We start from the raw sequence: 17258 nt of genomic DNA, 5'->3' as shown, positions 1-17258 counted from the left end.
ATCCAGACAAATGGCTTAAAAATATGTGAACAAGACTTTATTGTCTAAGGTGTAAGAGCGTACATATATTTTTGAAACATTGGGAATGTATATATATTTATGCCCATGACTGTACGCGTTTGCGTTAAGTCTCATTTTCTATGGGATTTTGAACAGCGCGCCAAGCGGGACGTTTTGGAAACTCAAAATCCCATACAAAATGAGGCTTAATGCAAACGCGTATCGAATGAAATTTACAATAGGGTACAGTAGTGTCCGACCGAAATCGGATTTTTTGCCAAATAAAACAGCTTAAAATACCATTAGTTTTTTGTACGATCATAATGAGTTTTACGAAAATTACAGGCTACACAATGTTGGCTACACAAAGAGGCCTAGGCAAGGTGACAATCGTACATGGACAAACGCCAAACGAAAAACAAAATGAGGGCTATCGTTTTTTGCTCACCAGTTGGCGCCTCTGTTGATGGTGGTCCAAAAGATTAAAGAACAGCTGTCAGTTCGCAGGGCGCTTTCGTAAAAAAAATTGTACATAATTTTTAAATTGAAGGAAGAATGTGTAGTTTCACTTTCAGACTTATTTATGTGCTCGATGAAAAATAGTTGAGTGTACAAGTACATAATAAACTCGCAGTAAATCAGACGGAAACGTAACACTCGTATCATCTGTAGCGTGACGTCATTAGTAATTACTCGATGATGATACTTGATTGTGATTTCAGCAAAAACACTAATTACACAGTCAAATTACAGAATAGTAAGTGTCATAAATATGTATACATCCACTGAAATAAGGTGAAAACGTGTATCTATTTTGACCTTGTGTATTACGGTAAAATATGGCTATAAAAATGAAATAAAAGTAAACAAATACTTACCTACAGCAGTCTTGACTATATAGGTACTCTATTCCACTGGGCTCTTAAAAATGTAAACAACCAGTTTCTGAGCAAACGAGGAGTGAAGGCTTGGAACAAACCCCGAAGATGTGGTTTCAGCACAAAATGCGAATCAATTTAAAAATAAATTAGACAAGCATACCTATACATTTACTTATCAATGATAATTGTAAATGACTTTTTTTTATACTACGTCGGTGGCAAACAAGCATACGGCCTGCCTGATGTTAAGCAGTCTCCGTAGCCTATGTACGCCTGCAACTCCAGAGGAGTTACATGCGCGTTGCCGACCTTAACACTCCTCTCCCTCGAGCTCTGGCAACCTTACTCACCGGCAGGAACACAACACTGTTAGTAGGGTCTAGTGTTATTTGGCTGCGGTTTTCTGTAAGGTGGAGGTACCTCCCCAGTTGGGCTTTGCTCTAGATCTGGAATGACATCCGCTGTCCTGTGCCCTACCACACAAAGCGAGATGTCATTCACAGTGCCCATACCTCTTTTGGACGTAGTTTAAGGACATACCCGGGTCCGGGACTATACTGGATACCGGCAATATCAGTTGTCACAACTGCCTGCCTGCTTATTGAATAATAATAATAATAAATTCAACTAAAGGGTATGTACTTATACTCTTTGTGATTTTTTTATTTAAGTTCGTTTTAAATGAACATATAGTGGCATCATAGCTAGGCCCCCGGATCGTAATATCTTTGCTTACTTGCTTTGCGGTCACATTACCTACTATACAAGAACTACTACATACATAGGCATGACGCTTTTCCTCCCTACTCCAGTAATGTAAACAATCTGGTAATAATAAAGTTGCACCTAATAAATTATGCAAATGGTCAGTATAATTACATTACGAGCCTAATCATATAGCAGGAAACAAGACATTTCCGAATTGCTTTTCCTGTACGGAGAGTTTCCTTATAAATTACGTCTGTAAGATGTTATGTAGGTTCGTTGAACTCTTCATAATGACATTAGTCATTACGTAACGCTAAACAAAACATATTTTTGAATTAAGAACCAGATATCGCAGATATGTCTCAACTGATGTATCCCCAAGATCCTTGGACTAAGATAATCTATGTTAAATTCTCAAAATTCTAGATTGAAAGTCTTGTGACAAGAATTTTATTTCTTGGACGAAGGTATTTTTGAGTTTCCTTTAATTCGAAAAGATCTCGCAGGCTTTTTTTGCGGCTTAGATAGTAATAAAATTATGAAATTTATAATAATAATGCTTTGCCTTATTATTATTAATTTCATAGCCATAGCCAGTCCGCCTTTTGTACTGTAAGGTTTAAATAATATTTTTACTGTCGATAAATCGCTCGATAAACAGGATCGTTTTTTTTTTCGACAAAAAAATACTTAAATAATGCGTATTTTTTAATAATTTTATTATGTTCGACTACTCTTAGAGCATTTTCACATTGTCCGATCCGATATCGGATATCGGGAGGAAGTAAAATGTAAGATATAGGTATGTGTTTCTCTGTATATTTATTTATGCATTTAATAAATCATTATTAGTAAAAAATGATAAATAACGCAAAAAAGGCGGACACATGCGGCGGGCAGGGGAGTGCGATTGGCATTAATATTGTAGTGTGCGTGACCGCTATAGATGGCGCCCGCGGCCTGACTACGCGGATGTAGGATCCTACATCCGATATCGGATCAGACAATGTGAAACGCTCTTAGTCCCATCTTAAAATATCCAATCAAAGGTAAGAAAATAGTCTTCTAGCATATTTGTAATCAAAGCTTGCTCTTCCCATTAAAGCGGAAAAGGACAGAGTTAGACCTCAGACAATACAAGAATGAAGGAAACCTTACTACTAATCAATTATAACAAGCACGTGTTTTGACTACGCACCATATTTGGAATGCCATGCCTAATAATGTCATAGAATGTTCTAGAGCAGGAAGGATGTGTTTTCCTGATTGTACTTTGTTTTCCTGGCCGGTAATAATACTAGACTACTGTTTAACCGATTACTGAGTGTACTCACATTTGTTTAGCATATAAATTATGTGTCTACAGTCGTTAAACATAACGGTTTGTAGTTAAGTAGATGTTTAATAGTTTATCGTGAAATAAATTGTGTATAATTATGTTACGCGCTTTGAGGAATATTTGTAAGGTAAGTAGGTAAATATTCTTTTTTTTGCACTATAAAGTGAAAATAATAAATATAACATGAAATACGAGTTTTATACTAGGTAACACCAGGCGGTCTTGTCGCTAAAAAGTGATATCTGCTAGGCACCTAGGCAGCCTTAGGGTAGCAGGAAATTAATAACTCTCAACAAAAAAAATGAAAATGGATTTTTTTCTATCCTCAATTTATTATTTAGATCTAAGAGTAAGTTGTATTTAATTATTCCACTTAGGTACTTACTTATTATAGAAATCGTACATTTTTTTAATAATCATAATCATAGCCACTCAACCAGCTTGGACACAAAAGTGCGATTTTTTTAAATTTAATTTTGAATTTTCAAAATTTTTACGAACAATCAACCATTCGCGCGTTCTTTTCTTTCAAAAATAATTATTTATGTTTCGAAAATTATTTGCCGCTAAAAGTGTGTGACCTAATAACGTTTTAAATGTGTAGCTAATTAATAATTATGTATTTTAATCAACAAGATAGCTTATGGATGATCTAATGTTGTGTACTTAGCCGCCGTCGATAACACTTTTAACTGCGTTATTCACTGACTTAAAATAACAAAATGTACCATTAGTTCTTCTAAAGTAAACCATATCTTATTAAAAATATGATTGAAAGTAGAAGCAAGTATAAATGAGTTCTGCTCCTGCAAAATTCTAGAAACAATAGCCAATAGTATAGTATGTTTACTCAAGTGTAACGTATATATATCAGTAACCTCGACTTTGTACCTACATACCATTTAGTGAATCATTATAATGTTTTTTAATTTACATGAAAACAACATACATAATTATATCGTCACTTACTCAAATACGTAAAACAAATACATATCAACATTTTGGCTTCCGATTTTTAGGCCTGAGTCAAAATCTCTGGTCTAAATATTTCTTCACAAATTCAATATTAAAATCACGTCTATAGATCAGCAAAGTGCCTATGCCTATCGACAAATTAAATAAAAACTTTTTGAGTAAAATTTTCTATGTTAAATTGTATTACAACATTCAAAACACTCCATTAACATATCTACTAAGCCGATTACCTATCATTCACATGACGTATTTAATAACCGCAATAACATTATCGCGTAATAAATATTTTGACCTCAAATAAAATGTGTATAACTATCTGTACTTACACTGTAAATACTGATAACCTATTGTTTTTTGTTGTTATCAATGGAAATCGTATGTGGTCTGTCCGTTATCAGTGTAATCACCATGAGAAAATATTGACTGTATGTGATTTTATTTTAAGGGAAAAACCAAAATGGCGATACTTAAGCCCCATTTAGATGGTACAAGAAGATGGTTCACTATTCGATATATCGCCAACTACAGAAAAAGATAATAGATAGTATAGAGGGAAGGGTTATTTTCATAGTTAATTTTGTAGTCATAGTAAATTTACTGCCATCTATCGACACACGATTAAAACTAATAATGAAAACCCCACCCCCACCCCAAAGGAGTGCGTTATTTCCCCTAATATTAATAATGGTTAAAGTTAGTGCTAATATTGATAAATTAACAATTTATGTTAATTTAATTTAATTTATAATTTCTTTATTAAGATAACTAGGATCCATTGGGGTTAGGTACATGGTGACTTAAAATCTATTGTTAATATTTAAAATACTAATTAAATTATTATATTAATTATTATGTTAAGTCGTCACGCAAATTGCTAAATTAAACAAACATTATTTTGAATAAATTTAAAAGTGGAAAAATTACTGCCTTTTCAGAGCGCGCTGGAGTATCGATCCAGAGGCCGTGAGTTCAAGTCTCTCCCAAGGCAGTAATTTTTTCAATTTAAATTTATTCTAAGCTAAAAAAATTTTTTTTAAATATCTTATCAGTGTAAACATGGGTATTTACGTTGTTTTTCTGCATAAGCCAATATCACATTTATCATATCTAATCGATATCCCGTATCGTGTTTGTGGTCGCCACATTGACGGTAAAGCTGAATAGATATTGATTATATAGATAATTTACCCCCCATAGTGATAGACGAATCTAGCTGAGGGTATTCACCTTTCTTATAATCCTACGTTGCGTATAAAGTTGTTTCTTATACCGGGTGGGTGTGGCCTGTAACACGAGCACAAAATTAGGTTTAGGTTTAAGATTCTTTATTCTCACTAAGAATTTGACAATTCACTTACATGAGAACTTAAAACTACACAAATACATTTATTTTGCATGAAATTAGCGAAAGAACTAATAACATAGAGGGTATTCAAACATATATATTTATTATTGTACTCCTCAAATGATAAAACTTTTGTATAAATAAATAAAATTAAAATAAAATTAAAATAAAAAATAAAAAAGCCTTTTATTTCGAGTCCAAGTTAATTATATTTAATAAGTCAGTTTTGTTACAGTTAAATTAAATAATAAAAAATTTCACATATATTATTAAGTAATTTGATATTATAATCTATAACAAAAATTTAGTTTGCGGACAAGAACCCCTCATCGGTTGAAGGCCTCCTCCAAGGACTTCCATCTATCCTTATTTGTCTACATGTCTCCAGTTTGTCCCGACTGTTTTATTTATGTCATCAGTCCAGCGGCTATTTGGTTTCCCGGACCGTCTTTTGCCTGCAGGTCCTTTCCAGGTTGTAGCTAGCAAGGTCCAGCGTGAGTCAGACAGCCTGGCAACATGTCCTGCCCATCTCCATTTTTGTGCTTTTGCGTGCTTTGTATATGCTATGTATAACAACTTTTAAAAATTATGAATCCTTTAGATTTCCTATTTTACATCATCATTCGCTTGCCCTTGTCCCATTCACTTGGGGTCGGCGCAGCATGTCTTTTTCTTCCATACATCTCTGTCACCCGTCATCTCATCATTCACTTGCGTTAGTTTCATATCATCTTTCACACAGTCCATCCACCTTTTCCTCGGTTTTCCTCTCCTCGTACTTCCCTCCACATTCATTCTTAATACCTTTCTTGTCACATGACTTTCATCCCTCCGCATCACATGCCCCAAAAATAAGTCAATCCGCAGGGGAAGTATGTGTGATGGCGAAACACATTTTTCGTATAGTGTAGAGACCACTCACGTACGTATGGCAAACAAAACACTGGAAAAGCCCCCAACAATTTACAGTGGAACTTCTACATATATTAGTACGAATCTGAAGGGAAACGCCGAAAACTTCGTACTAACGAGGTTTCGTTTTATAGACGGCATCGACTTAGGGAGGTTCTAGGTTTTTGTTCGTCTTAAAGAGGTTTCTAGTTACGGGGGTAAAACGCAAGAAAAATTCGTATTATAGAGGTAATTTATACATATGCTTTAATTGCGCTTTTATTATTTTCTTTGATTAACAGAGGTTTTTTGATAAATAATTTTGAGATATGGAGGTAACAAATTAAAAGAATACTTCAATTTTTTCGAGGTATAGAGGTCAAATTTCAGTTTTCGAGTTATAGAGGTAAAAATTCAGAACTACCGGATTTGACGCAAATTAACCCCGTTACAAAAGGCAACAAAGTTACTGGTACTAAAAATTGATAATTATTTGAAGCCAATAAACAATATCTATTTGCCTAAGCACTAAGTACGTCATCACATATATTTTAGATAAACTGTACGTTTGTTTAATTGTGATACGTCGGTACACAAAAAGTGACAAAGTAAATGCTTTAATTAAAAGGGTATTAAACAGTATCAACAGTATAATATTTAAGTAAATTTGGCAGTCATGTCTGTGCCGCATGTATTTGCTAACCGTCTAGTTTTAACTAGTAATACGTCTTGCAAATATCGTCACGTGTATGTAAATAATTAAGAATCACGTGCAAAAATTATCAAAGAAAGGTTTCCGAATCTCAATACGTACGTTAAACGTAGCTAAAAGTCAGCTTAAACATCGAAATCAGTTTTATATATTAAAAAATCTTGGTAGGTACTCTTACAATATAATAAAACAGAAAAACTCGTGTCTCACATTTTACTTTCATCCGACATCCGATATCGGATCGGACAATGTGAAAACGCTCTTAGAGTAATGAGAAAATTATAAACTCAAGAAATGCTTTTCAAAAGTCAATTTCTTAAAATAAATTGTAGGCGCTCTACGAAATCCGATGAAAGTGCTACGCCGTAGGCCGTAGCAATCACAGGCCCAAACCATCCAACAAACCAGCGGTAACCACCCTAGAGGCAAAGAGGCTAATTGAAACTTACATTGTGACCTCAAAATTATTCTATAATGACATTTTCCCACTTTGTTCTATTTAATTTAAATCGGTGCATAGTGAGTTTAGATAGACTCTAGGTACCTCTTAATACTGAGTAATTGAGTATATTTGTCTACCATTAGTATTTTAAGACGGGGCTTCATTATGGAACTATCTTTTGGGGTAATGCTCTTACTAGGATTGTCGCGATAGCGTTCGTTCGATATGCACTAATTGTGTTATTAAGTAAAGAAAGTGTATTTGTCACTATTTGTTTGAATTTGAATCATTAAGCGAGGTTTAGACTAGCAAAAACTTGCATGCAATTTACGTTACATTGCGGTATCTGATCAAACTTTTGAATGCAGTTTACCTTAGCAGTCAGCAATGTAACGTAAATTGCATGCAAGTACTTGCTAGTCTAAACCTCGCTTAACAACTGGCTCTGGAAAATATTTTTAATTCATGTACTTAGAATAATGCGACACAAAATAGAAGAAATTAAATAAAATGGAACTAAAAAAATTCCATACTAAAGCCTGACCAGGCCCCAATTTCACCACGGTGACAGGTGCGACAATTGTAAAACATCAATGTTGCTGACGTCACAGGCATCCATGGGCTACGGTTACCGCTTACCATCGGGCGGGCTGTATTCCTGTTTGCCACCATCATTGTAATATTTAAAAAACTTTATTATATCGGCAAAAAACAGGTACGTTTATGACGATGATGATGATAATTGTCACAAGATTTATAAGAATTTTCGGTAATTCTTGACAGGAAATAAGTTCTGTGTCAGAATTTTGCGACAATTGTCGTGTCTCATGTGACAATTGTCATTAGCATCGCAAAATAAGTACTTATTTATTGGCGATATAATGGAGTTTTTTTTTTTATTAAAATGTTGGTGGCAAACAAGCACATAGCCCGTTCGATGGTAAGCGGTTACCGTAGCCTATGGAGGCATGTGACGTCAGTAATAGTGATTTCGACAATTGTCGCACCTGTCACCGTGGTGAAATTGGGGCCAGGAATATATGATCACTGTCAAGAGGGCGCTGTTATTTTCATGTATAGGGTGACAGTACAATATGAAAATATCAGTTCCAGTGAAATTTCGCTTGGCTCGTGATCATATATTGCTGGTCAGGCTTTAAATTGTTGCCATATTTAAGCATTTTACGTCAAAAACAGTTACGTAGGAAGTGGCGCCCTCAATATTTTTCTACAATTTCTTGTCGGACTACGCATAACTAAATAGATATAATACTCTTTATTATATGAGTGTTCACTATCACATCTATTTTACAACAGCAGATTAACATAATATGGTATTATCTGCGCGGGTGGTCGTTATCTGGCTCTAGATTAGGCCGGTAAGCGTGTTATCGTCTTTACTATATAAAGCGAATTAGAGCTACTGGCATAATGTATTGTACAATATAAACCCTGCTTATATATAATTCGTTACCTTGGTACAGTCGGTTCCCTAACATAAGTATCCACTTTTCTATCTTTACAATTAGTATGGCGACGTGGGTACTTACTGTCCGCGCGCCAATTCCGTGCATTCGGAGGTCGAGGAAGTGGGGGGTGTGCGCCGCGCCCGTACGTACAAAATGACACCACTCTGTCATGACGCCCAACATTCCTAACCATTCCTCAGCCGTGCACGGAATTCGCGCGCGGACAGTAAGTTGGGGCACCGACCGTACAAATGTCATTTGTTTTTGACCAAACAAAAGTTTGTACTCTATGCTTGTAGTAGATTAATATTAGCGTACAGTGAGGTTCAAAATTACATGGAGAAATTATGAATGTAATTGATATAAAAACATTGAACCCTTAACATACATGCTTAATGAAAAAAGTTTTAAAATCAACACACATTATGTAATGTTTAAAAAACTTTATTGTACAAAATAATAGTTATTTACGATACAAGTGCGGAAAAGAGAAAATTCGAAACGAGTGGCGATAAATTAAAACACGACCGCAGGGAGTGTTTTAAATCGACACAAGTTGCGAATTACCTATTCGCACGTGTATCGTACAACGTTTTACAGTACATATGGCCCTTTAAACTCGACATATGCACGAAAAGTGCTCTTTTACGCACTAGTGCGAGAAAGTAGCACCATATGTACTGTAACATATTATTATGCAATAGTTTAAGTGCTGTCACGTTGCGTAGCCACAAACAGATCGCGAGTGTAATCGCTAACTTCCGGCGCACGCGCCGATCGCCATTGGACTTCACCTACACTGAACCGACATATCACTACATAGTAAAAAATAGTCGCTTTCCGCTGTCTGTCCGTCTGTCCACATGTATGCTTAGATCTTTAAAACTACGCAACGGATTTTGATGCGGTTTTTTTAATAGATAGAGTGATTCAAGAGGAAGGTTTATATGTATAATTTGTAAAGGTTTTGTGTAAATTAGTTGAACTATCCGTGCGAAGCCAGGGCGGGTCGCTAGTATACATAAAACATTAGCTAACCTCTTTCTAACATAGTTTGGGTACGTTGACAGCTGTCATTTCAATGTACATTTTACGTTTTAAAGCTATAGGCCAAGCAATAAGAAGGTATAGAGGGAAATGCTAGGAACACAATTTTTGACTTCCCCAGCACCCCCGATTTATACGAAAACGATACCAAACCCGGCCTAGCAGCTTCACTAATGTAAATAATCAAGATAAAATTGAGAGCCCTAAATAAACCTTCAAGAGCGGATATCTCAAAAACTATACAAGATATCGAAAAACTTGACTTAATAAAACTTGTAACAAATTAAATTTCTTTTCATTTTGTATAAGTGGCCAAGTCGCTCAGACGCATAGTTTCCGAGATATAATCGAAAAACCGAAAAATGGAACCTTCAAACCCCCCTCTCCCCCCCAGCACCAGGATTACGGCCGGGGACTTTTGATATGTTCACCTCCTAAATAGTCCAAACAAAGCTACGAAGTCAAAAATTGTGTTCCAAGCATTTCCCTCTATACCTTTTTTTTGGGCATTCATTTCGGCCTACTATAAATTGTTTGGACATGACAGCTCTCACCGTACCCAAGCTATGTGAAAAATACTATCGGCCTGATTCAAATTTTAATATAACATAATATTTTAATATACATATATTAAAACTAGAATCAGGCTTTATAACTCTGCACAGACTTGGCAGTGACAAAGTATGGAGGTTACAGCATAAAGGGTTTTTTTTATATGACTTTTATCTAGAGCACTTCCAGACAAGTGATTAAAGGTGGTGCAGAGTTAGATTAGACGGAGTTGAAGGACAAACGATTATCAACGGCTTGTTAGATTCATGATTCATCATCATTAGATCATTTCATCAGGTAACAAAAGTCACAAATTGCAAAAAAATTATAAATCAAAAATTATCCTTGTCCGTATCAAAACAATCAACGTCAATGTCATCAATGATATTCTTACACTTTGCACCTTAACCCCTTGTAATAAGGCGAAAAATGTACCTAAAGTTTAGGTTAGGTAGTACAGTATATAATTTCTGTATATATATATTTTGAATTGCTACGTTAGTCATAAAAGTAATCTTTTTCGGCGGGCCCTATTAAATTGGCGCACAATGGGGTAATTTTGCACCCCTAAGTAATCTATAGGTAGGAGCAAAAATACCCCAAACAATGGGAATATTGTGCTCCTTTTTCATACCTTCGTTTTATATAAAACAACATTTCATAAAGTTGATTTACCGATATAATTTGTTATATATGATTTTGTGAATATTTAATAATGAACAGTTTAAAAAGTTATTCCAAATTTCCTTTAAGTGGAGCAAAAATTGGAGCAAAGTAAGACCATTTTACGGTAATTATTGATTTTGTGTTGTCACCTGACGATTTTATTGCGATAACAATTTATAAAGGAACAGGATTTTTTGGGATTATCCGTTCACCATCCAAATTTTTCAGAGGATAGTTCTGGGGTCTACCCCGCAACTTGCGGGTAACTTTCTCATTTACTCTAATTAAGGCGTAATTAGAGTGACAGAGAAATATACCCGCAACTTGCGAACTTCGGTGTTCGCCGTAGGCCCTCAGAGCGCGAGTGGTATCGTTAGCAACCGGCGCACGCGCTGCGCGGCATTGAACTTCACCTGCGCCGGCGGTTCAAAGTCAGAGTTCTCTGCACTTTCGTGCTGCGGTTGCATGATCGAGTTTATGGCCCTGTTTAGTTTATTGTGGATGGCGGACAAATCTGTCAATGTATGGTTTGAATTACAGACATACTGTTATCGTGGTCCCGCCATACAGTGACAGATTTAACCGCCAGACACATCTACAATTTAACCCGGTTTTTCGGGGGCAGAAACGTACCAATCCTACATAAAAACGTCAACATTTCCAGATTCAGCGCCCAAATTACTAAAAAAAAGTGTCAAGTACTTGCATGTTATTTTTGTAGCATATTTTAAGGAATACTATTATGTATTAATTATGTACCTACATTTGTCTATAACTTTGATCGACATCAACGTCTTCACACTACATACTTAAAGACATTAAAACACACACATACTTAAAGATGTTACTATTGGGTAATTTTTGCACCTAACTTTACCTACTTTAAATCACCTTATCTCACCACATAGTAACCGATGTAAAAGAAGCACGTGATATTTCTAATAGTAATTTCGTAGACGAAACGTAACTTTATTTAAAACATATTTTAAATAAATAAAATACTAAGCAAACAATTACAATGCTTTATTTGCTCAATGTCTGCTAAAACTAAATTTAATTACATTATGAGATAGTAATAAGGTTAATAATCCCTGTAAAAATATTCTTGAAGTGCAAATATTTAACTGTATAATATTTCCGGCAATGAGATTTAACTTTTACTTTATGTGAATGATAAAATGACTTATCAATGACATAGTTTCCACCACCTTTTTTAAGCACTCCAGCAGTCGGCTGGTACTTGCTTATATTTTTTCGTGCATAACTTATAATAAGTAGGTACAATCGCCGTCAGATATATCGGAGCGGCCAGGGTGTTCACAATATCTGAACACGCACTCTAACGCCTTGACAATAGAGGCGTGGTCAGATATTTGTGAGCGCCTTGACCGCTCCGATATATCTGATGGTGACTGTACCTACTCGTATGTCAACTATGTGGTAGGGATAGAATGTTTTTTTTAAAGCGAAGTATCCTTGGGTAGGTTTGTGGCATTTCGGCACAATCGGGGTAACAAATACTTACGGTAAGATATTATTTTAACATTACATACTAAACTTCTACTTACTCTATTTTCTTTCTATTTATGTACGGTCAGCTGCAGAGAAAAGGTGCCATGTTGCATACAAACTTCTATGCACGGGTGGCACCTTTTCTCTGCAGCTGACTGCAACACCAGGGATATTACATGCGCGTTGCCGACTATTTAAAACCTGTACACTCATTTTTTGAAGAACCCCATACTGTAGCCCCTCGAGAAAACCTCGGCAGGGAGCTCATTCAACAGCCGAAGCGTCCGCGGGAGGAAATTCCTCTTAAACCGCACAGTACGCGACCATTTAGGTTCTAGTGTGAGGATGAATACCCTGCCGACGGCGAGCGGTGCGGTGATAGAAAGCGGCCGTTGGCATCATGTAAACAATTATTCAGGGCACAGCCCATTGGTAGATCTATTTTTAGAAATGTTCCCATGTTAACAGAGCATAAAATCAAATTACTTCCTAAATTTCGTGTTCGACGTATATTAATATATGGAAGTGTTACATGTTTACGTCCAACGTTCACGGGTTCTGGTTTAAATTATCCACTTCCAAACATAATTGATAAACGGCCGTACGTTCCGAATCACAGTCGCGTTTATAATAATCGGTATCGCCATTGTGGTTATTTTTAGATAGACCATTCTGCCTCTGTATGACATGACGTGACAAATCTGCGAGATATGGCTTGGAAAATAAAATAGTAAAATACAAATAATTCATTAATGCCTGTTAACCTAAATAAACATTACAACTAAATCACTAAATATTTCGACAATTCATGTTCAAAAGTATCAGCAACAGTTTAGTAGATGCATCTATGTCGGCTGTTGTGACAATGATAAACTGACAGGTCGATATCTAGAAAGTTGAGTACTTATTTATATTCGATGGTGATGAACACTTAACGACTTGTCTGTCTGTCCGTCTGTCTGTTCTCCTCTTCACGCTTATACCGCTGAACGGATTTAGATTAAATTTGGTATGGATATACCTAGCTTGAGGCGCAGGAAAGGGCATATAAAGAATAGTTTTTAACTATCAACATCATCATTCCACGCAGACGAAGTCGCAGGCAGAAGAAGGCATAAATAAGATATTTTTTATCAATCATCAACATCACGCAAACGAAGTCGCAGGCAGAAGAAGTCGGTCTATAATAGAGCTAATGTTAATTTTTCATATTCGTTGCTGACTGTACCGATCGCTTACGACAGACAGGACGATCCAACTAAACTATAATAGCGACAGGGCAATCATACAACCACGCGTCGTCTCGACCAAAGGTATATTTGAAGTTTAAAAATAACCACGTGATGATCATACCCCGGGGGTTTTGGGTGCGGGCATGAATTCGTGTATTTATTTATTGTAATAAAGTTACCAAACTATGAGTGGCTCTCTGAGCTGTAGAGGATCGCGATAAGCTTAATTTTTTTTTTAAATAGTCTTCAATGAAATGCGCTTAAGTTCTTTATGCCAATTTCCGCCATTTTGAACTTTTTCGAAACGAAACGACAAAAAAATTTTACTACGGAACCTCCTCACAAAATTTCAAAGATTAAAAAAAAATCGTCAATAATTTTTCTATGGGTCAGAACCGCCTGAGATAAACCTACTTATACGTAGCTACAGTCACGGACTTTACGTGTTAAGCCATTTATGATTCAAGCTAATTTGGTTGTCAATACCAACGGTATGAAATGTCCAATGTAAAGTAAACCTTAAATGGTTCAATAATTAAAGTCCGTGACTGTACTTGTTTCTCACTGATCGCTACGAGATCGCGACTTTCGTACTAATACGTGTTAGTTACCGTAGTTTTCGTAAACACGAGGGTTGGGTCTCGTTAGAAATGGCAGTTCAAACGGCGAATGGGAATGTCAACACAATTACTGTAGCTGTACTAACTGTGGACCTGTTATGTCTATACCTATATTTATCACCACTGACTCTTTCCGTTCTGAGTTAAATAAGTATAAGGCCAAACGCGCACTACGATTTTATTTTTGTGACACGATTTTAGAATCGCGTATATTTTTGTCGTATATGCGAGCACTGACATTTAGGTACATAGTTATCACGAAAACCATTCCTTAAAGGGATAAAAAGAGAATGGAATGTACTATGAAATGTATACTAATTCTATTCATCTAAATATATACAATATAAATGTTTATTAATACTTCACTCATTAGAAGAGTCGTAATTGAATAATAAGATAAAAATGTTTTTATACTTCACACCATTCTTAAACTTGACCCAAGTTCATATTGATAATATGATAACGATAAACTATTCCAAAAATATATTAATTTAATAGGGAATATTACGCGAAACTGCGCAGGTGGCGCCACTACCACAATCGTAAAACAAGAAAATCGAAATTTCGTTATCTAACATCTCTGTCACTTGCATATTTGAGCGATAAAGAGACAGATAGCGAAATTTCGGATTCGCGTTTCCCTGTAGGTTATCTCTTTAAACAAAACGCCTTGGTGCATCAATGTCATATTTTATTATCTCTGAAAACTTGTCAAAAACCTGTTAAAGGTACAGTATGTATAAGTTACACTATGGTTTACTAAAAAGGCTAGTGCTGCACTCTAATGGCAGAACATTGCAGTAATGTCCCCTATTGAATTTGCACATTTCAAAACAAAAGGATGCTGTTAAAACATGGAGGTCGATTCTAATGTAACAATTTGTTATGATTTTGAACTGGTTTTGATACGACACTGACACTTGTCTTGGTGATTGACGCGAATCTCACACGCGACTTTTAGAAGAATAAGAATAAGAATAAGAAATCTTTATTAACACAAAACATTGATTCATTTAGAGTATAGACGAACAGAATTGTGCTAAAAGGTCCTCACTCAGCTTAATGTCCCGAAGTGAATCCTAGGACACACTACGTGACTCTGATTTTTAGTGAGGCCTGATAAAACTAAAACTAGAACTAAAACTAACTAGGTAGCAGAACTAAGTTCAAAATTAAGTAAGTAACAAAAACATAAGGATCAATCCATATCCAATACTAATATTATAAATGCAAAAGTGTGTCTGTCTGTTACCTCTTCACGCCTAAATCGCTGAACGGATTTAGTTTAAATTTGGCCTATGCCTAATTAGAGATACTTTTCTCATGCACCAATCAGCGTGAGCTATCTTCAAGGTCGTATCAAAATAAGATCAAAACCGTAACAAGTTGTTAAATCTGAATTGGGCTCCATTATATTACTTTCTGATAATTTTAAAGTTATTGAAAGCACAAAAAGGTGCTTGAATTTGTTGTTTTGCGTTAAACGTTTTCTATGTTCTGCTGTTTTAATTGTTTAAAAAATGATATTTATACAATACGATACAATACAATACAAATCATCTTTATTGCACAACCTCAGAATAAATGTACATGGAAACACAAATAATACATGAAGACAGAGGTAAACAACAGGCGACCTTATCGCTAAAGTGCGATCTCTTCCAGATAACCTTTATCTAACCTTTTTATACTTGTTTAAGTTGTTTATAAAATAAAGATCATTGGTCGAATTGTTTTTATAACACCGATAACTGTACAATAAAAGATAACTTATCAGTATTCAGTATACAGTCATTTATTGCCTTCATAGGTACATAATAAGGTGATACATAATAATTTTGATCAGCTATGAACCCTGTAAGGGCACTGCAACTTAATACTCACTAATTAACTACATTGACTGTTCGCCATTTCTTCTCGTTTTTAGGGTTCCGTACCCGGGTAAAAACGGGACCCTATTACTAAGACTCCGCTGTCCGTCTGTCTGTCCGTCTGTCACCAGGCTGTATCTCGTGATCTGTGATAGCTAGACAGCTGAAATTTTCACAGATGATGTATTTCGGTTGCCGCTATAACAACAAATACTAAAAACAGAATAAAATAGAGATTTAAGTGGGGCTCCCATACAACAAACGTGATTTTTGACCGAAGTTAAGCAACGTCGGGCGGGGTCAGTACTTGGATGGGTGACCGTTTTTATAGTTAATGGTACGGAACCCTTCGTGTGTGAGTCCGACTCGCACTTAGCCGGTTTTTTAGCTTATGCCCGTTTAGGATACAATATAAAGTTCGATGGCATGATGATGAGCATTTATTTACATCTATATTATGACTTAATTTTGTTAAGCCTTGGATGATCATGTTGAAAACTTATTGTCACAGACAATACATTAGAAAACCGGCCGAGTGCCTGCCTGACAGACGGACAGACAGACGGACAGCGGAGTCTTAGTAATAGGGTCCCGTTTTTACTCTTTGGGTACGGAACCCAAAAAACTAACATCTATATGTATTAATAATAAAAAAATAAAATAAAAAAAATAAAAATATTTTCAGACAGTTACAGTCCATAGTTGTTAGTATTAACTTACAGGTATCTGACCAGCAAACTAACAGTTAAATATCTCTTTTACAGCTAACATAGCGATCGCCTCAACGGGTTACTCCATGGGATGGACGTCTCCTGTCAACATCAAGCTGAAAGATGCCAATCTGACGGACTCCCCCCTGCCTGCCCCTATCACCTCTAACGAAGAAGCATGGATCGGTTCCATCCTCACCCTTGGAGCTATACTAGGTGAGTAACTCATCAGACCGACATCCTGTGACGAATTTGACGGATTCTCCTCTGTCTATCATCTCTGCTG

General features: G+C 35.9%; 1 protein-coding gene across 2 annotated transcripts in view; it reads left to right on the top strand.

Annotated features, from left to right (window-relative positions):
- LOC134750506 (facilitated trehalose transporter Tret1-like) overlaps positions 1-17258 on the top strand; it is a 54626-nt gene that overhangs the window by 25562 nt on the left and 11806 nt on the right. For both annotated transcript variants that reach the window (XM_063685693.1, XM_063685692.1), the window contains exon 3: positions 17027-17188. In XM_063685693.1, coding sequence (XP_063541763.1) covers positions 17027-17188 — 162 coding nt within the window. The remainder of the gene's footprint in view (positions 1-17026; positions 17189-17258) is intronic.

The sequence above is a fragment of the Cydia strobilella genome, chromosome 20, assembly GCF_947568885.1.
Source record: "Cydia strobilella chromosome 20, ilCydStro3.1, whole genome shotgun sequence".
Classification (NCBI taxonomy): Eukaryota; Metazoa; Arthropoda; class Insecta; order Lepidoptera; family Tortricidae; genus Cydia; species Cydia strobilella.
This window is presented reverse-complemented; position numbering and strand designations above follow the sequence as displayed.